The sequence below is a fragment of the Hemibagrus wyckioides genome, linkage group LG19, assembly GCF_019097595.1.
Source record: "Hemibagrus wyckioides isolate EC202008001 linkage group LG19, SWU_Hwy_1.0, whole genome shotgun sequence".
In the NCBI taxonomy this organism is placed as follows: Eukaryota; Metazoa; Chordata; class Actinopteri; order Siluriformes; family Bagridae; genus Hemibagrus; species Hemibagrus wyckioides.
Genome location: NC_080728.1, coordinates 20,633,407 through 20,654,266, shown reverse-complemented (window position 1 = coordinate 20,654,266; position 20,860 = coordinate 20,633,407). Strand labels below are relative to the sequence as shown.

The 20,860-nt window shown below is 42.3% G+C and overlaps 1 protein-coding gene across 18 annotated transcripts in view; it reads left to right on the top strand.

Annotated features, from left to right (window-relative positions):
- The window catches only part of magi2a (membrane associated guanylate kinase, WW and PDZ domain containing 2a), a 168,974-nt gene that overhangs the window by 104,136 nt on the left and 43,978 nt on the right, over positions 1 to 20,860 (top strand). For 12 of the 18 annotated variants that reach the window (XM_058416827.1, XM_058416826.1, XM_058416831.1 and 9 more), the window contains 4 exons: positions 373 to 482; positions 756 to 890; positions 2,569 to 2,751; positions 14,779 to 15,327. In XM_058416827.1, coding sequence (XP_058272810.1) covers positions 373 to 482; positions 756 to 890; positions 2,569 to 2,751; positions 14,779 to 15,327 — 977 coding nt within the window. The remainder of the gene's footprint in view (positions 1 to 372; positions 483 to 755; positions 891 to 2,568; positions 2,752 to 14,778; positions 15,328 to 20,860) is intronic. The other 6 variants (XM_058416829.1, XM_058416839.1, XM_058416838.1 and 3 more) reach the window with 1 other exon arrangement.

The following is a 20,860-nucleotide window of genomic DNA, read 5'->3' as shown; positions in this document are numbered from 1 at the left end:
TCATTACATTTATGTGATGATGTAAGTCGATTAATTAGTGATTATGCGGAGGTCAGTGTGTGTGTGATTGGACGGAATCAATTTCTCATTAATTGGTCATTAGGTCATTAGTGTTGGGTTTTTTTTTCTTCAGCAGAACAGATTGAGATGTTCTCCACTGTCCGAGCTTCAAAGTGATTCTCTTTTAATGTGCAATGAAAAAATAAATAAATATTAGACACCAGTTTGTGCCTTTTGGGAATTTACTGTCTGCAGGTGGATTTACACTCATTAATACTCAACATGTCAGCATTAACCCCATCCATCCATCTCTCTCTCTCTCTCTCTCTCCCTCTCTCTCTCTCTCTCTCTCTCTCTCTCATTCTCTTTCAGTCATATAAACAGGAGGACTCAGTTTGAGAACCCAGTTCTAGAGGCTAAGAGGAGACTGCAGATGCAAAGCCAAGGCCTTTCCTCGCTTCCACTGCCTGCTTTATACAGAGGTATTATAATCTCTAACAAACACACACACACACACACACACACAATATATATATATATAAATATATATAACCATACGAACACCTCTATGAGTCATCAACAGTGTGGCCCGAACACTGACCCCCCCCTCCCCCTCCGTGTGTATTTGTGAGGTCAGGCTGAAGGTTTTGGAGAGATGTTATTGAGAAACACTTGAGTGGTATTCAGTGGTGTTGGTGTGTTTAGTTTCCTCCTGCACTTCCACTTCCTGAGCGTGTTCTCTCCGTCTGAAACAGTGGATGAGGGCGTGTCCTTCGCCACTCTGCCCCGGGCGAGGCTGGCGTACGCGGGCCCGGCTCCCGAGCGCTCTCACAGCCTCACTGACCTGCCCGAGGCCCCCCCGAGCCGGCCCGGAACATTCGGACCGCACGGTACGTCCTCTTTACAGCGCCCTCTGCTGCGCTGGAGGAATGCCTGCCTGCTGCAGGAGCCAAGACGCTTCCTATTTCCCTCAGGCTTTTTCCACAACTCCCTTCAGTTCCTCTTCGGATTTGCTTTCCTTATTTATTTTATGCCTGGGTTTTTATTTATTCATATAATTCTGTCATTTTCTGCACAAATTTTTGTAGATTGATGCATTCTAGTTTAAAGACGAGAGCTGATTGGCTGAAATGTTCCAGGCCCCACCCCCCACACTTGGTTACTATTGGTGTGTAGTTCAAGCTAATTTTCTTTTTTTAAAAATGGATGCGTTAATGTGTGACAATAATGTAGTATTTCATTTGATCACAATCTATATGTGACTCCTGTTTGATTTTAATGTCAAAATAAATATTACTTATATTATTAAATATGAAATATTTATAAATATTTAAATATTTAGTACATCAGCTGATGAGGCCTTAAACATTACCGCAAAAATAAACCCAAAGCTAATATTACTTCAGAAATAAATAGAAATTTGTCATTGTTAAGCTTTTCCATCAGTGTAAAGTATATAAATAATTTAGGGACATGTTAAATTAGACCTTATACTGTTTTTTTTTTTGTGCAAAAAATGACTGAATCTTTTTCGGATTCGCATGCGCCCTTTTTTTTTCTCGGCTCATTAACAGTCCCTGAATTAAAGCATGGACTCGGAGACAGATCCAGAAAGAGACATGGAAATGAAAAAACCCTGCTAATTACATTATGTGTGGATGTAATGGAGCAGTGAGAGGTCTCTGCTAATCAGCGCCATGCCGCTCTGTGAGTTTCCTGGGTTTAGTGGGTTGAGGCCCGGTTTTGATCCCGTGAAAAAAGAGGAGGAGATGTTTGTGCGCTCCTGATATGCCTCCTCACTGCGCTTTTCTTGCTTCAGTTATGAGTGTACACCAATCAGGCATAACATTATGACCAGTGAGAGGTGAAGTGAATCAGACTGAGTATCTCCTCATCATGGCACCTGTTAGTGGGTGGGATATATTAGGCAGCAAGTCAACATTTTGTCCTCAAAGTTGATGTTAGAAGCAGGAAAAATGGACAAGAGTAAGGATTTGAGCTTTGAGTTTGATGAAGGGCCAAATTGTGATGGCTAGACCACTGGATCAGAGCATCTCCAAAACTGCAACTCTTGTGGGGTGTTCCCGGTCTGCAGTGGTCAGTATCTATCAAAAGTGGTCCAAGGAAGGAACAGTGGTGAACCGGTGACAGGGTCATGGGCGGTCAAGGCTCATTGATGGACGTGGGGAGAGAAGGCCGGCCCGTGTGATCCGATCCAACAGACGAGCTACTGTTGCTCAAATTGCTGAAGAAGTTAATGCTGGTTCTGATAGAAAGGGGTCAGAATACACAGTGCAGGACAGGTCAGGGCTGTTTTGGCAGCAGAAGGGAGACCAACACAATATAAGGCAGGTGGTCATAATGTTATGCCTGATAAGTGTATGAGGAAGAAATCCAGGCAGTGACACTCATACTGGAGCAACAATAAGTGTGTGTGTGTGTGCTCTCACTGCTGATTTGTGTTCTTTAAGAGCAGCTCTCCAGTGTTATAATATTGCTCTGGCAGCGTTTGATTATGATTTGTGTTGATGTGTGTATGTGTGTGTGTGTGTGTGTGTGTGTATGTAGAGAAGCCCCTGTTCACTCGAGACCCCACACAGCTGAAGGGCAGGTTCCTCTCCACGACGCTGCAGAAAAGCACCATGGGATTCGGCTTCACAATCATCGGGGGAGACGAGCCAGACGAGTTCCTGCAGGTGAAGAGCGTGATTCCAGACGGTCCTGCTGCACAGGATGGCAAGATGGCTACAGGTATGTATATATATATATATATATATATATACACACACACACACACACACACACACACACACACACACACACACACACACACTGGTTTATATACACAAACACCTCTTATTATCCTCCAGGATCCTGATCCTGCCATGTTCTAGGTGTCTAGGTCAGAGAAGGTGGAGCTTAATTTACATTCGAAATGTCAGTCATCATGACATCATGACATTATGACATCACAAGTTTCCCTGGCTCCTGTATTTATTAAAAAAGCTAATGTTTAAGCCATATTTATACAGCTTTTGACAAACTATGTACAACAGACATTATGGCCTGAAGTAATTTATTTTGTTTACACATTTAAACAAACAAATAAATAATTAAGAATTAATTGATTTTGTCATTTTTAATCCCACATTCAGATGAGCTACACACAGTATTTAATACAGTTGTAAAGAGCTTGTGTTTAGCCAGCTTGTAAGTGTAAAATTCCCAAGCACACACTGAGTGTGAAAAGCCCAACACACACACGCGCACACACACACACACACTTTGGTTCAGCTCTGGCTGTAAGTCCGGTTTGTTCCTCTGGGCTCCTGTTGTGTTTCTGTTTGTTTGCACCTGCGTGTGCTATTAAGAGCTCACTAGATGCCTAATGAGCTGTTTAGGTGCATCATGGGAAAGCAGGCATGGGCGCGAGAGAGAGAGAGAGAGAGAGAGAGAGAGAGAGAAACGAGATATCAGCCAACCTGCAGCGCTGGCTTTCGTCCCTGCGTGTGACAGTTGGCTCTGTACATCTTTTTCAGAGCTCTGGGATCTGAGGAGTTCACGCTTCCAAACTGCTCTCTCTCATCATTCCGAGTCCAGCTTTAGAGCAGAAACACATCTTTTATTTTAATCACTGAAAGATTAGACATCATGCGACGAAGCTGATTCTTTCAACTGGATAGCTCAAGTGGTTAAGGCTCCTGGTTGTTGATTGGAAGATTGGGGTTCAAGCCCCAGCACTGCCAAGCAAGGCCCCTGACCGACCCACCCACCCTCCTCTAGGGGCACTGCATCATGGCTGACCCTGTGCTCTGACCCCAACCCCAGAGGATGGGATATGCAAAGAAAGAATTTCACTGTGCAGTAATGTATATGTGTCAAATAAAGACAACTTAAATAAACTGCTTACAAATATAATTAGAATAATTGACTGATTAATTGTTTATAACTGTGTACAAATATTACAGATATAATAGAATATTCTCTGTGATGCTTCACCCAGTAGGTGTCTACCAAAAACACAGGAAAATGTGAGACAGAAATGTGATAAAACACTCAGCAGCTGAATCACTGAGCTGTCCAAAAAGGGGCGTGGTCTAATATTCTAATGAGCAACTTGATATCTCTGTATCTGATATAACATCGCTGAATAATATTAACACTCAACAAAACTGAATCAACACACAATCACTGTTTAAGCATGGGTTTAACTGTCCTGGTGGGTGTGGCCTTGTATTCAAATGATTCTGAGTGTTTGTATAATGTCCAGTGTTGGGTTTAGGTGTTTGTATAATGTCCAGTGTTGGGTTTAGGTGTTTGTATAATGTCCAATGTGGTGTGGAGGTGTTTGTATAATGTACAGTGTGGGATTTAGGTGTTTGTATAATGTCCAATGTGGTGTTGAGGTGTTTGTATAATGTCCAGTGTGGTGTGGAGGTGTTTGTATAATGTCCAGTGTGGGGTTTATGTGTATGTATAATGTCCAGTGTGGTGTGGATGTGTTTGTATAATGTCCAATGTGGTGTGGATGTGTTTGTATAATGTCCAGTGTGGTGTTGAGTTGTTTGTATAATGTCCAGTATGGGGTTTAGGTGTTTGTATAATGTCCAGTGTGGTGTGGATGTGTTTGTATAATGTCCAGTGTGGTGTTGAGTTGTTTGTATAATGTCCAGTGTGGTGTGAAGGTGTTTGTATAATGTCCAGTGTTGGGTTTAGGTGTTTGTATAATGTCCAGTGTGGGATTTAGGTGTTTGTATAATGTCCAGTGTGGTGTGAAGGTGTTTGTATAATGTCCAGTGTTGGGTTTAGGTGTTTGTATAATGTCCAGTGTGGGATTTAGGTGTTTGTATAATGTCCAATGTGGTGTTGAGGTGTTTGTATAATGTCCAGTGTGGTGTGGAGGTGTATGTATAATGTCCAGTGTGGTGTGGAGGTGTTTGTATAGTGTCCAGTGTGGTGTGGAGGTGTTTGTATAATGTCCAGTGTGGGGTTTAGGTGTTTGTATAATGTCCAGTGTGGTGTTGAGGTGTTTGTATAATGTCCAGTGTGGTGTGGAGGTGTTTGTATAATGTCCAGTGTGGGGTTTAGGTGTTTGTATAATGTCCAGTGTGGTGTGGAGGTGTTTGTATAATGTCCAGTGTGGTGTGGAGGTGTTTGTATCATGTTCAGTGTGGTGTGGAGGTGTTTGTATAATGTCCAGTGTGGGGTTTAGGTGTTTATATAATGTCCAGTGTGGTGTGGAGGTGTTTGTATAATGTCCAATGTGGGGTTTATGTGTATGTATAATGTCCAGTGTGGTGTAGAGGTGTTTATATAATGTCCAGTGTGGTGTTTAGGTGTATGTATAATGTCCAGTGTGGTGTAGAGGTGTTTATATAATGTCCAGTGTGGGGTTTAGGTGTTTGTATGATGTCCAGTGTGGTGTTGAGGTGTTTGTATAACGTCCAGTGTTCTGTGGAGGTGTTTGTATAACGTCCAGTGTGGTGTGTAGGTGTTTGTATAATGTCCAGTGTGGTGTGAAGGTGTTTCTATAATGTCCAGTATGGGGTTTAGGTGTTTGTATCATGTTCAGTGTGGTGTGGAGGTGTTTGTATAATGTCCACTGTGGTGTGGAGGTGTTTGTATAATGTCCAGTGTGGGGTTTAGGTGTTTATATAATGTCCAGTGTGGTGTGGAGGTGTTTGTATAATGTCCAATGTGGGGTTTATGTGTATGTATAATGTCCAGTGTGGTGTTTAGGTGTATGTATAATGTCCAGTGTGGTGTAGAGGTGTTTATATAATGTCCAGTGTGGGGTTTAGGTGTTTGTATGATGTCCAGTGTGGTGTAGAGGTGTTTATATAATGTCCAGTGTGGGGTTTAGGTGTTTGTATGATGTCCAGTGTGGTGTTGAGGTGTTTGTATAACGTCCAGTGTTCTGTGGAGGTGTTTGTATAACGTCCAGTGTGGAGTTTAGGTGTTTATATAATGTCCAGTGTGGTGTTTAGGTGTTTATATAATGTCCAGTGTGGGGTTTAGGTGTTTGTATAACGTCCAGTGTGGTGTGGAGGTGTTTGTATAATGTCCAATGTGGTGTGAAGGTGTTTGTATAATGTCCAGTGTGGGGTTTAGGTCTTTATATAATGTCCAGTGTGGTGTGAAGGTGTTTGTATAATGTCCAGTGTGGTGTTGAGGTGTTTGTATAATGTCCAGTGTGGTGTGGAGGTGTTTGTATAATGTCCAGTGTGGGGTGTAGGTGTACGTATAATGTCCAGTGTGGTGTTGAGGTGTTTGTATAATGTCCAGTGTGGGGTTTAGGTATTTGTATAATGTCCAGTGTGGTGTTGAGGTGTTTGTATAATGTCCAGTGTGGTGTGGAGGTGTTTGTATAATGTCCTGTGTGGGGTTTAGGTGTTTATATAATGTCCAGTGTGGGGTTTAGGTGTTTGTGTAATGTCCAGTGTGGGGTTTAGGTGTTTGTATAATGTCCATTGCAGTGTTGAGGTGTTTGTATAATGTCCAGTGTGGGGTGTAGGTGTACGTATAATGTCCAGTGTGATGTTGAGGTGTTTGTATAATGTCCAGTGTGGGGTTTAGGTGTTTGTATAATGTCCAGTGTGGTGTTGAGGTGTTTGTATAATGTCCAGTGTGGTGTGGAGGTGTTTGTATAATGTCCAGTGTGGGGTTTAGGTGTTTGTATAATGTCCAGTGTGGTGTGGAGGTGTTTGTATAATGTCCAGTGTGGTGTTGAGGTGTTTGTATAATGTCCAGTGTGGTGTGGAGGTGTTTGTATAATGTCCAGTGTGGGGTTTAGGTGTTTGTATAATGTCCAGTGTGGTGTGGAGGTGTTTGTATAATGTCCAGTGTGGTGTTGAGGTGTTTGTATAATGTCCAGTGTGGGGTTTAGGTGTTTGCATTATGTCCAATGTGGTGTTGAGGTGTTTGTATCATGTCCAGTGTGGTGTGGAGGTGTTTGTATAATGTCCAGTGTGGTGTTGAGGTGTTTGTATAATGTCCAGTGTGGGGATTAGGTGTTTGTGTAATGTCCAGTGTGGGGTTTAGGTGTTTGTATAATGTCCAGTGTGGTGTGGAGGTGTTTGTATAATGTCCAGTGTGGTGTGGAGGTGTTTATATCATGTCCAGTGTGGGGTTTAGGTGTTTGTATAATGTCCAGTGTGGTGTGGAGGTGTTTGTATAATGTCCAGTGTGGTGTGAAGGTGTTTGTATAATGTCCAGTGTGGGGTTTAGGTGTTTATATAATGTCCAGTGTGGGGTTTAGGTGTTTGTGTAATGTCCAGTGTGGGGTTTAGGTGTTTGTATAATGTCCATTGCAGTGTTGAGGTGTTTGTATAATGTCCAGTGTGGTGTTGAGGTGTTTGTATAATGTCCAGTGTGGTGTGGAGGTGTTTGTATAATGTCCAGTGTGGGGTGTAGGTGTACGTATAATGTTCAGTGTGGTGTGGAGGTGTTTGTATAATGTCCAGTGTGGGGTTTAGGTGTTTGTATAATGTCCAGTGTGGTGTGGAGGTGTTTTTATGATGTCCTGTGTGGGGTTTAGGTGTTTATATAATGTCCAGTGTGGTGTTTAGGTGTTTGTATCATGTTCAGTGTGGTGTGGAGGTGTTTGTATAATGTCCAGTGTGGGGTTTAGGTGTTTGTATAATGTCCAGTGTGGTGTGGAGGTGTTTGTATAATGTCCTGTGTGGGGTTTAGGTGTTTATATAATGTCCAGTGTGGTGTTTAGGTGTTTATATAATGTCCAGTGTGGTGTTTAGGTGTTTGTATAATGTCCAGTGTGGGGTTTAGGTGTATGTATAATGTCCAATGTGGGGTTTATGTGTATGTATAATGTCCAGTGTGGTGTGGAGGTGTTTGTATAATGTCCAGTGTGGTGTGGAGGTGTTTGTGTAATGTCCAGTGTGGTGTGGAGGTGTTTGTATAATGTCCAGTATGGGGTTTAGGTGTTTGTATCATGTTCAGTGTGGTGTGGAGGTGTTTGTATAATGTCCAGTGTGGTGTGGAGGTGTTTGTATAATGTCCAGTGTGGTGTGGAGGTGTTTGTATAATGTCCAGTGTGGGGTGTAGGTGTACGTATAATGTTCAGTGTGGTGTAGAGGTGTTTGTATAATGTCCAGTGTGGGGTTTAGGTGTTTATATAATGTCCAGTGTGGTGTTTAGGTGTTTATATGATGTCCAGTGTGGTGTTTAGGTGTTTGTATAATGTCCAGTGTGGGGTTTAGGTGTATGTATAATGTCCAATGTGGGGTTTATGTGTATGTATAATGTCCAGTGTGGTGTGGAGGTGTTTGTATAATGTCCAGTATGGGGTTTAGGTGTTTGTATCATGTTCAGTGTGGTGTGGAGGTGTTTGTATAATGTCCACTGTGGTGTGGAGGTGTTTGTATAATGTCCAGTGTGGGGTTTAGGTGTTTATATAATGTCCAATGTGGTGTGGAGGTGTTTGTATAATGTCCAGTGTGGGGTTTATGTGTTTATATAATGTCCAGTGTGGTGTGGAGGTGTTTGTATAATGTCCAGTGTGGGGTTTAGGTGTTTATATAATGTCCAGTGTGGTGTGGAGGTGTTTGTATAATGTCCAATGTGGGGTTTATGTGTATGTATAATGTCCAGTGTGGTGTAGAGGTGTTTATATAATGTCCAGTGTGGTGTTTAGGTGTATGTATAATGTCCAGTGTGGTGTAGAGGTGTTTATATAATGTCCAGTGTGGGGTTTAGGTTTTTGTATGATGTCCAGTGTGGTGTAGAGGTGTTTGTATAATGTCCAGTGTGGGGTGTAGGTGTATGTATAATGTCCAGTGTGATGTTGAGGTATTTGTATAATGTCCAGTGTGGGGTTTAGGTGTTTGTATAATGTCCAGTGTGGTGTTGAGGTGTTTGTATAATGTCCAGTGTGGTGTGGAGGTGTTTGTATAATGTCCAGTGTGGGGTTTAGGTGTTTATATAATGTCCAGTGTGGTGTTTAGGTGTTTATATAATGTCCAGTGTGGTGTTTAGGTGTTTGTATAATGTCCAGTGTGGGGTTTAGGTGTATGTATAATGTCCAATGTGGGGTTTATGTGTATGTATAATGTCCAGTGTGGTGTGGAGGTGTTTGTATAATGTCCAGTGTGGTGTGGAGGTGTTTGTGTAATGTCCAGTGTGGTGTGGAGGTGTTTATATAATGTCCAGTATGGGGTTTAGGTGTTTGTATCATGTTCAGTGTGGTGTGGAGGTGTTTGTATAATGTCCACTGTGGTGTGGAGGTGTTTGTATAATGTCCAGTGTGGGGTTTAGGTGTTTATATAATGTCCAATGTGGTGTGGAGGTGTTTGTATAATGTCCAGTGTGGGGTTTAGGTGTTTGTATAATGTCCAGTGTGGGGTTTATGTGTTTATATAATGTCCAGTGTGGTGTGGAGGTGTTTGTATAATGTCCAGTGTGGGGTTTAGGTGTTTATATAATGTCCAGTGTGGTGTGGAGGTGTTTGTATAATGTCCAATGTGGGGTTTATGTGTATGTATAATGTCCAGTGTGGTGTAGAGGTGTTTATATAATGTCCAGTGTGGTGTTTAGGTGTATGTATAATGTCCAGTGTGGTGTAGAGGTGTTTATATAATGTCCAGTGTGGGGTTTAGGTGTTTGTATGATGTCCAGTGTGGTGTAGAGGTGTTTATATAATGTCCAGTGTGGGGTTTAGGTGTTTGTATGATGTCCAGTGTGGTGTTGAGGTGTTTGTATAATGTCCAGTGTGGGGATTAGGTGTTTGTATAATGTCCAGTGTGGTGTGGAGGTGTTTGTATAATGTCCAGTGTGGTGTGGATGTGTTTGTATAATGTCCAGTGTGGTGTTGAGTTGTTTGTATAATGTCCAGTGTTGGGTTTAGGTGTTTGTATAATGTCCAATGTGGGGTTTATGTGTATGTATAATGTCCAGTGTGGTGTGGAGGTGTTTGTATAATGTCCAGTGTGGTGTGGAGGTGTTTGTATAATGTCCAATGTGGGGTTTATGTGTATGTCCAGTGTGGGGTATAGGTGTATGTATAATGTCCAGTGTGGTGTGGAGGTGTTTGTATAATGTCCAGTGTGGTGTGGAGGTGTTTGTATAATGTCCAGTGTGGGGTTTAGGTGTTTGTATAATGTCCAGTGTGGTGTGGAGGTGTTTGTATAATGTCCTGTGTGGGGTTTAGGTGTTTATATAATGTCCAGTGTGGTGTTTAGGTGTTTATATAATGTCCAGTGTGGTGTGGATGTGTTTGTATAATGTCCAGTATGGGGTTTAGGTGTTTGTATAATGTCCAATGTGGGGTTTATGTGTATGTATAATGTCCAGTGTGGTGTGGAGGTGTTGGTATAATGTCCAGTGTGGTGTGGAGGTGTTTGTATAATGTCCAATGTGGGGTTTTTGTGTATGTATAATGTCCAGTGTGGTGTATAGGTGTTTATATAATGTCCAGTGTGGGGTTTAGGTGTATGTATAATGTCCAGTGTGGGGTTTAGGTGTTTGTATAATGTCCAGTGTGGTGTTGAGGTGTTTGTATAATGTCCAGTGTGGTGTGGAGGTGTTTGTATAATGTCCAGTGTGGTGTGGAGGTGTTTGTATAATGTCCAGTGTGGTGTGGAGGTGTTTGTATAATGTCCAGTGTGGTGTGGAGGTGTTTGTATAATGTCCAGTGTGGTGTGGAGGTGTATGTATAATGTCCAGTGTGGTGTGGATGTGTTTGTATAATGTCCAATGTGGGGTGTAGGTGTATGTATAATGTCCAGTGTGGTGTGGAGGTTTTTGTATAATGTCCAGTGTGGTGTTGAGGTGTTTGTATAATGTCCAATGTGGGGTTTATGTGTATGTATAATGTCCAGTGTGGTGTGGAGGTGTTGGTATAATGTCCAGTGTGGTGTGGAGGTGTTTGTATAATGTCCAATGTGGGGTTTTTGTGTATGTATAATGTCCAGTGTGGTGTATAGGTGTTTATATAATGTCCAGTGTGGGGTTTAGGTGTATGTATAATGTCCAGTGTGGGGTTTAGGTGTTTGTATAATGTCCAGTGTGGTGTTGAGGTGTTTGTATAATGTCCAGTGTGGGGTTTAGGTGTTTGTATAATGTCCACTGTGGTGTGGAGGTGTTTGTATAATGTCCAGTGTGGTGTGGAGGTGTTTGTATAATGTCCAGTGTGGTGTGGAGGTGTTTGTATAATGTCCAGTGTGGTGTGGAGGTGTTTGTATAATGTCCAGTGTGGTGTGGAGGTGTTTGTATAATGTCCAGTGTGGTGTGGAGGTGTATGTATAATGTCCAGTGTGGTGTGGATGTGTTTGTATAATGTCCAATGTGGGGTGTAGGTGTATGTATAATGTCCAGTGTGGTGTGGAGGTTTTTGTATAATGTCCAGTGTGGTGTTGAGGTGTTTGTATAATGTCCAGTGTGGTGTTGAGGTGTTTGTATAATGTCCAATGTGGTGTTGAGGTGTTTGTATAATGTCCAGTGTGGTGTGGAGGTTTTTGTATAATGTCCAGTGTGGTGTGGAGGTGTTTGTATAATGTCCAGTGTGGTGTGGATGTGTTTGTATAATGTCCAGTGTGGGGTATAGGTGTATGTATAATGTCCAGTGTGGTGTGGAGGTGTTTGTATAATGTCCAGTGTGGTGTTGAGGTGTTTGTATAATGTCCAGTGTGGTGTGGAGGTGTATGTATAATGTCCAGTGTGGTGTGGAGGTGTATGTATAATGTCCAGTGTGGTGTGGAGGTGTTTGTATAATGTCCAGTGTGGGGTTTAGGTGTTTGTATAATGTCCAGTGTGGTGTTGAGGTGTTTGTTTAATGTCCAGTGTGGTGTGGAGGTGTTTGTATAATGTCCAGTGTGGTGTGGAGGTGTTTGTATAATGTCCAGTGTGGTGTTGAGGTGTTTGTATAATGTCCAGTGTGGGGTTTATGTGTATGTATAATGTCCAGTGTGGTGTGGAGGTGTTTGTATAATGTCCAGTGTGGGGTTTAGGTGTTTATATAATGTCCAGTTTGGGGTGTAGGTGTTTGTATAATGTCCAGTGTGGGATTTAGGTGTATGTATAATGTCCATTGTGGTGTTTAGGTGTTTGTATAATGTCCAGTCTGGTGTGGAGGTGTTTGTATAATGTCCAGTGTGGGGTTTAGGTGTTTGTATAATGTCCAGTGTGGTGTGGAGGTGTTTGTATAATGTCCAGTGTGGGGTTTAGGTGTTTGTATAATGTCCAGTGTGGTGTTGAGGTGTTTGTATAATGTCCAGTGTGGTGTGGAGGTGTTTGTATAATGTCCAGTGTGGGGTTTAGGTGTTTGTATAATGTCCAGTGTGGTGTTGAGGTGTTTGTTTAATGTCCAGTGTGGTGTGGAGGTGTTTGTATAATGTCCAGTGTGGTGTGGAGGTGTTTGTATAATGTCCAGTGTGGTGTTGAGGTGTTTGTATAATGTCCAGTGTGGGGTTTATGTGTATGTATAATGTCCAGTGTGGTGTGGAGGTGTTTGTATAATGTCCAGTGTGGGGTTGAGGTGTTTATATAATGTCCAGTTTGGGGTGTAGGTGTTTGTATAATGTCCAGTGTGGGATTTAGGTGTATGTATAATGTCCATTGTGGTGTTTAGGTGTTTATATAATGTCCAGTGTGGTGTTTAGTTGTTTGTATAATGTCCAGTGTGGGGTTTAGGTGTTTGTATAATGTCCAGTGTGGGGTTTAGGTGTTTGTATAATGTCCAGTGTGGGGTTTATGTGTTTGTATAATGTCCAGTGTGGTGTTGAGGTGTTTGTATAATGTCCAGTGTGGTGTTGAGGTGTTTGTATAATGTCCAGTGTGGTGTTGAGGTGTTTGTATAATGTCCAGTGTGGTGTTGAGGTGTTTGTATAATGTCCAGTGTGGGGTTTATGTGTATGTATAATGTCCAGTGTGGTGTGGAGGTGTTTGTATAATGTCCAGTGTGGTGTTGAGGTGTTTGTATAATGTCCAGTGTGGTGTTGAGGTGTTTGTATAATGTCTAGTGTGGGGTTTAGGTGTTTGTATAATGTCCAGTGTGGTGTTGAGGTGTTTGTATAATGTCCAGTGTGGTGTTGAGGTGTTTGTATAATGTCCAGTGTGGGGTTTATGTGTATGTATAATGTCCAGTGTGGTGTGGAGGTGTTTGTATAATGTCCAGTGTGGTGTTGAGGTGTTTGTATAATGTCCAGTGTGGGGTTTAGGTGTTTGTATAATGTCCAATGTGGGGTTTAGGTGTTTGTATAATGTCCAGTGTGGGGTTTAGGTGTTTGTATAATGTCCAGTGTGGGGTTTAGGTGTTTGTATAATGTCCAGTGTGGGGTTTAGGTGTTTGTATAATGTCCAGTGTGGGGTTTAGGTGTTTGTATAATGTCCAGTGTGGGGTTTAGGTGTTTGTATAATGTCCAGTGTGGGGTTTATGTGTTTGTATAATGTCCAGTATGGCGTTGAGGTGTTCACACCCTGCCTGATGTGGTGTTTTTATTGAGGCTCCTCTTGTCAGTTTGGCGTCATATAAACACACATGACAGGATGTAGGAGAGATGATGGATGATACTGGAGATAAATTACACAGGAAGTTGAATGTGTGCATCTTACTACTCTGTGGATTTGAATGATCTTTCTTTATGAACATCCACATCATCTTTAACTAGTAGAATTTCTCTGTCAGCTTGGGGATTTACAGATACAGTGATTAATGATGATCTTTAGTGTCTTTAGTTGCTGTGTTATGGTCACTAGCGTTGTCATGGTAACTGTCATAATCGTAAACACAAAAGTGATTGTTTTAAACCAAACGAAAAAAAGTTGTTTCATTGTGAAAATAACTTTTAGGAGTAAAAGGCAGCTGCTTCTTTACTGGGATTAATATGTACAGAGGCCACGCCTCCTTTGTTGAGACTGACGGACACAAAGGCCACACCTCCTTTACTGAGACTGATAGACACAAAGGCCACACCTCCTTTACTGAGACTGACAGACACAAAGGCCATGCCTCCTTTACTGAGACTGATAGACACAAAGGACACATCTCCTTTTCTGAGACTGACAGACACAAAGACCACACCCTCTTTACTGAGACTGACAGACACAAAGGCCACGCCTCCTTTACTGAGACAGACAGACAGATAGACACAAAGGCCACACCTCCTTTACTGAGACTGACAGACACAAAGGCCACACCTCCTTTACTGAGACAGACAGACAGATATACACAAAGGCCACACCTCCATAACTGAGACTGACAGACACAAAGGCCACACCTCCGTTGCTGAGACAGACAGACACAAAGGCCACACCTCCTTTCTTCTTCACTGATACTTATAAACACAATGGCCAGATCTTTTCTGGCTCCTAATATAGTTGACCTTTTTTTTCCTCGAAGCTAAAAGGGAGCAGGGAGGTGGTTTAGATGTCATTTGTTTTCCATGATGGTGTGATGTTATTGATCAAGCCACCAGAGCTTGAAGGCAAATGCCGATCATGTTTAACGAGACTAATTAAAATTCCTGAACATCCCACAGCAGCTGTGAGGGGTGAGACTCGTCAATGGAAGTGTTCCATATTGCATTAAATCACACACACTCGGATTTAAGGGCAGACTCCTCTGTTTGCTGTGTTACATAAGAATGGACAATCGAATTAATGCTATATTAGAATTCAGTGAGGGATACTAAGGCTTCAGAATTTATGCTAGTCTTAGTACAAGTCACTATTAATTAGTTGTTAATATAGAAATAATAAGGTAATATGTTAATTATACTATAATTAAATAGCGATGCAACTTTATTTATGTCTCTTTATGTTTAGGTGATGTGATCGTCTACATAAATGAGGTGTGTGTTCTCGGTACAACTCACGCTGACGTGGTGAAGTTATTCCAGTCGGTGCCCATCGGGCAGAGCGTGACCCTGGCACTTTGTCGTGGATACCCTTTACCCTACGATGCAGAGGATTCAGGCAACACCATGATCTCTCCGCTGGGCCTCATAGGAGACCGCCCCCTGCTGCTTAACGGCCGCAACTGCACCACGTATGACACGTATATGGAGTATTTAAGCCGCACCGCGCACTTCCTGGATGATGGCGTCTCTGTGGCATCGTCGGGGACAGAGTTGATCGCAGTCACCATCGTGAAGGGACCGGACGGGTTTGGCTTCACCGTAGCAGACAGCGATGGAGGTCAGAGGGTGAAGCAGGTGCTAGAGCCTCAGCGCTGCCCAGGCCTGTGTGAAGGAGACCTCATCATGGAGATCAACCAGCGGCCGGCTCTCACGCTTTCTCACACACGGGTGGTGGAATTGCTGAAGGAGTGTCCAGTTGGAGCCGAAGCCACCCTGCTTGTGCAGAGGGAGAGAGGTAAGTGAAGTGTGGTTTGATTTTGTTGTCTTGAAGCTCAACCTGCTCCTAAAGTTTGTCTGACCGTCTTAGATCAGAATGGTGAATATATCCAAGCGTTCTCTGTACGCATGTCAGTTTGTGTTTGTGCTTGAAGTTGTATTCCTGCTTCAGGAATCAAGATTGATCGGTCAGTTGGTCCGGTTGCTCCTGACAGTTTGCTGAGTCATACTCTCTGAGAGCCTCAAGCGGTGTTTCAGACATGGCCACTGTTTAGTATTCCCCAAACATCACAGTGCAGTGATTAGCAGAGGCACAAAGCCTGTAAAAATAGATACTGACGCACACACTAGTCATTTTGACGGTGTATTAATATCCTCCGGCTTCATTTCCTCAGCGGGAGTCTTTCACGGCAAGGAGACATATAATGCTCTAAAGAGATACGATGCGGTTATAAGCTGCTATCTGTAATTCTAAGACGTGTCCATGTCCAAAGTACAAGGTCTATTGTAGATAGAACCGTAAAGATGTTTTATGCCAGTGACTTTTCCTAAATTATGTTTACAGCCATTAAGTAAGTGCTTTAAGAACTTAAACATATACAAGGCTGTAATTACTCTTGGTTAGTTCCAATGTTTATGGCTCTGAATCTTTTTCAGTTCCAGTCTTAAGGGCTTTAACTCTTGATTTGTACAACTGCTTAGGATGATAAATCCCAGTCTTTAGGGCTCTTAGATAGTCCTGGTCATTACAGTTCCCAGATCTTGGTTATATCCTGCAGCCAAAGCTATAATTCCTTTTAATTTTCACCCTTTGTAACACATGGTTAGAGGTATTGTTGAAACTCTTATGCATGATTAAGTCTTATTGTTTATGGTTTTAAGTTTTAAAGTCATTCACAGTCTTTCAATATTTAACTCTTTCACTAGTCCCAATGCTCAAGGCTCTAAGTGTTGCTTAATCCTTATGTTTAGGGCTTTACTCTTGCGTACTACAATATTTTAGTGCTTTGACTCTTGGATAGTTGTATTATTATTCACATTCGTGAATAGTCTTTAGGGTTCTGGTTCTTTGTTAGCCCCATTCCCCATTAGTCTTGGTCTGTCAGAGTCTTAAGAGCTTTAACTCTTAATTAGTAATAGTCTTTAAAGGGCAAACTATTGATTAGTCCCGGTCTTTATGGTTCTACCTAGGTGTGAAAGTGGTAGCTTAGTGGTTGGGATGTTGGACTACTGACCAGAAGGTTTTAAGTTAAAATCCCATGACCATCAAGCCACTGTTAGGCATTTAAGCAAGGTTCTTAACCCTCAACTGCTCAGTTGTGTAAAAAAATTGAGATAAAAATGAGTAAGTCCCTCTCCATAAAGGTGTTGGGTCAAATGTCATAAATGTAAATGTAGGTATTCAATATGTTCCTGACTCTTGGTAAACCCCTGTGTTTAGGGGTCTCAGGATTGCTTATTTCAGGCATTTAAAGCTTTAACTCTTGATTAGAACTTAAAATCTTTATTGATTAGACCCACTCTTTAGGGCTGCAGGTCTTCTTGGTATTTTTGGTTCGTCTCTTGCTTGTGACTGTTCCAGTTTTTAAGGTTGTGCTGTTTTGGTTAGACCAAATCTTTAAGTGTGTTATTCCTCATTATTCCAGTTATTTAAGGTTCCTGATCTTCAGTAGCCCCAGTCTATAAGTTTATATCTTTTGTTTAGTCCAAGGTTCTAACTCTTCATTAGTCTGACGTTTAAATTATAAGTCTTTTATTTCTAGTTAATCTCAGTATTTTATATTGTTGGTCACTTTCAATGTTTAGGGCTCTAACTCTTGGCTCATCTCAGGCATGAAGTAGCTAGTTCTGTTCCTTAGAACTCTCACAATCAGTTGCAGTATTTAGAGTGATGACACTTGGTTAGTCTGTTTGTAGAACTTAAACACTTGGTTAGTCCCAGATATTAGAGCTCTGAGACATGACTAATCCCAGTTTTAGAGTTACGACAATTGGTTAGTTCCAGTAATTATGGCTCTCACACTTGGTTAGCCCCAGATATTAGAGCTCTGAGACATGACTAATCCCAGTTTTAGAGTTACGACAATTGTTTAGTTCCAGTAATTATGGCTCTCACACTTGGTTAGCCCCAGATATTAGAGCTCTGAGACATGACTAATCCCAGTTTTAGAGTTACGACAATTGGTTAGTTCCAGTAATTATGGCTCTCACACTTGGTTAGTCCCAGTCTTTATGGCTCTGACACTTGGTTAGTCCCAGTCTTTATGGCTCTGACACTTGGTTAGTCCCAGTCTTTATGGCTCTGACACTTGGTTAGTCCCAGTCTTTATGGCTCTGACACTTGGTTAGTCCCAGTCTTTATGGCTCTGACACTTGGTTAGTCCCAGTCTTTATGGCTCTGACACTTGGTTAGTCCCAGTCTTTATGGCTCTGACACTTGGTTAGTCCCAGTCTTTATGGCTCTGACACTTGGTTAGTCCCAGTCTTTATGGCTCTGACATTTGGTTAGTCCCAGTCTTTATGGCTCTGACACTTGGTTAGTCCCAGTCTTTATGGCTCTGACACTTGGTTAGTCCCAGTCTTTATGGCTCTGACACTTGGTTAGTCCCAGTCTTTATGGCTCTGACATTTGGTTAGTCCCAGTCTTTATGGCTCTGACACTTGGTTAGTCCCAGTCTTTATGGCTCTGACACTTGGTTAGTCCCAGTCTTTATGGCTCTGACACTTGGTTTATTCTGTCTTTATGACTGTAAGTCTTGCTGATTCCTCATTTTTAGGTCTTAGACTCTGGATTAAGCCTACTCACTGAATCTTGTGCAGGTCCCATATTCAGGGCTCTGTTTGCCTGGGACTAATATACAGTCTGTGACTTAGTCCCAGTCTTTTATTTTATTTATCTTTAGGGCTTTAACTCTCACTGTAGTATATAGTGGACTTCAGATGTGATAATAGCTGTTCACATTTCTTCCTGATCCTTGAAACAGAGCTAGTGATGATCTGAATATTTTAAGCTGTCACTGGAAGAGGATGTTTTCTCGAGTCACCTTCATATGACAAAAACATTTTTTGTATTTTGTTTAAACACAGATTTGTCAGAATTTGCAAAAGTAAAACAGCAGGAATGTCAGTGTTTAGTCAAAAACAGCCAGCGCACACAGAATAAAATCACATCATTTGTTAGAGTGCTTATTTAATGAGTGCTGGTGTTAATAAGCACAAACACCTGAGAGACAGACACGACATTTTACATAAAATTGTGTCTATTAATTATGCCTCTTTTATGTCTTTTTTGAAGGAGGCGTGGCCTCTGTGTGTGTGTGTGTCCTGTCATTCTCAGTAAAGGAGGTGTGGCCTCTGTGTGTGTGCCCTGTCAGTATCAGTTAAGGAGGTGTGGCCTCTGTGTGTGTGTATCCTGTCAGTATCAGTGAAGTAGGTGTGGCATCTGTGTGTGTCCTGTCAGTATCATTATAGGAGGTGTGATCTCAGTAAGAGGGCATGGCCTCTGTGTGTCTTATCAGTCTCAGTGAAGGAGGCGTGGCCTCTGTGTGTGTCCTGTTGGTGTGTGTGTGTCCTGTCATTATCAGTCAAGAAGGTGTGGCCTCTGTGTGCGTGTGTGTCCTGTCATTATCAGTCAAGGAGGTGTGGCCTCTGTGTGCGTGTGTGTCCTGTCAGTGTGTGCTGGCACTCTCCCTTTGATTGATAATTTTACACTTAACAGAGGTTAAATCTCCACTTAACCAGATGCTGATCCAAGGTAACCTCTGTCCTTCAACAGTCACCATCTGATTTAAGTGTGTGTGTGTGTGTGTGTGTGTGCACATTTAAATAATAATAATAATAATAATAATAATAACAGACATGCACACAAGTAACCTAACATAACCACTAAGTTCCTCCTGAGCTTATGTATGTATGTGTGTGTGTGTGTGTGTGTGTGTGTGAGAGAGAGACAGTATACTCAGCCTTGATGTTCTGTGCAGCGAGAGTTGGAGTAGAATCTGTCAGCATGCTAAGCTTTGACATGCTAACAGACTGTCTGTGCTAGTCGTGTGTGAATGTTCCGTCTGTTGGTGTGTGACGCCGTGACTGGCATGTGAGCTGAGAGAAAGGTCAACACACACACACACACACACACACACTGACTCAGTCTGTTAGTGCATCATTGAGTTCTGCAGAGATCTCCGTCATCTCTGAGGAAAATACTGACATGACACTTTTATTACACTTCACACTGCAGTTACTCAGCCGGGGTTCTCCAGGCTTTAGTTCTTTCTCAGGTCCAGGTTCTACTTGTGGTTCTCCATCAGGTCCAGGTTGTAGCTGTGGTTCTCTTTAAGGTTCTACCTGTGGTTCTCCATCACGTCCAGGTTGTAGCTGTGGTTCTTTTCCAGGTCTGAGTGTAGTTCTCGATAAAGTCCAGGTTCTACCTCCGGTTCTTTGACTGATCCAGAGTTCTTTACTTTGGAGTCCTTCTTGGCTCTGAAAGCATGATGATGTTGTTGAACATTTGATCTGCTGTATCCTCAGTGCTTGGTAGAGTTGCACCCCTGTTCTGCTGGAGAACCCCACAGGGGTGTAAAATAAACATCATGCCCCAGCAAAGTTATGTTTGATGTCATTTCTCTCTCTCTTTCTCTCTCTCTCTCTCTCTCTCTCTCTCTCTCTCTGTCTCTCTTGTACCATCTGTTATATTTATTATCATTCTATCATCTTGCACTCTCTTCTGGAGTTTAGACCTGGCCCACTTCCTCCTTCTCAGTTCTCCTGTTCCTCTGTAAAGCTGATCAGAACGTACGTCTGAAGCAGACTGTGTTGTCGTGAGCATCTGATTCTCTGTAATTGCTTGCAGATGGTGTTTCGGTTAAACTGGCACTGTCTCGGCGTTAAGAGTCCGAGTCAGCGTTCTGAGACCAGACGTTCTCCTCGCTTCCCTCAGACCTACACGTTCTGTCTCACCGCAAGCGCAAATCACGGCTTCCTCACCACGGCGCCATCTGGTGTCGGCTTTCAGCCGGTAGGACTGCTAGGTTCTAACTTTAGTTCTTTATCTGCCCCAGGTTCTAGCCTTAGTTCTTTATCTGCTCCAGGTTCTAACTTTAGTTCTTTATCTGCCCCAGGTTCTAGCTTTAGTTCTTTATCTGCTCCAGGTTCTAGCTTTAGTTCTTTATCTGCTCCAGGTTCTAACTTTAGTTCTTTATCTGCCCTAGGTTCTAGCCTTAGTTCTTTATCTGCTCCAGGTTCTAACTTTAGTTCTTTATCTGCCCCAGGTTCTAGACTTAGTTCTTTATCTGCTCCAGGTTCTAACTTTAGTTCTTTATCTGCCCCAGGTTATAGTCTTAAAAACAACTTAAAAGCAAAAGTGGGCCACCATTGGGCCCTTGAGCAAGGAACCCAGCCCACCCTGCTCCAGGGGTGCTGACCCTGCGCTCTGACCCCAACCCCTAAGGATGGGATATGAGAATGTATATGTGACAAATAAAGACGAGTTAACATAACTACAATCCCAGAGATTCTAATGATCACATTACACACCCTCACACGAGAAACTAATC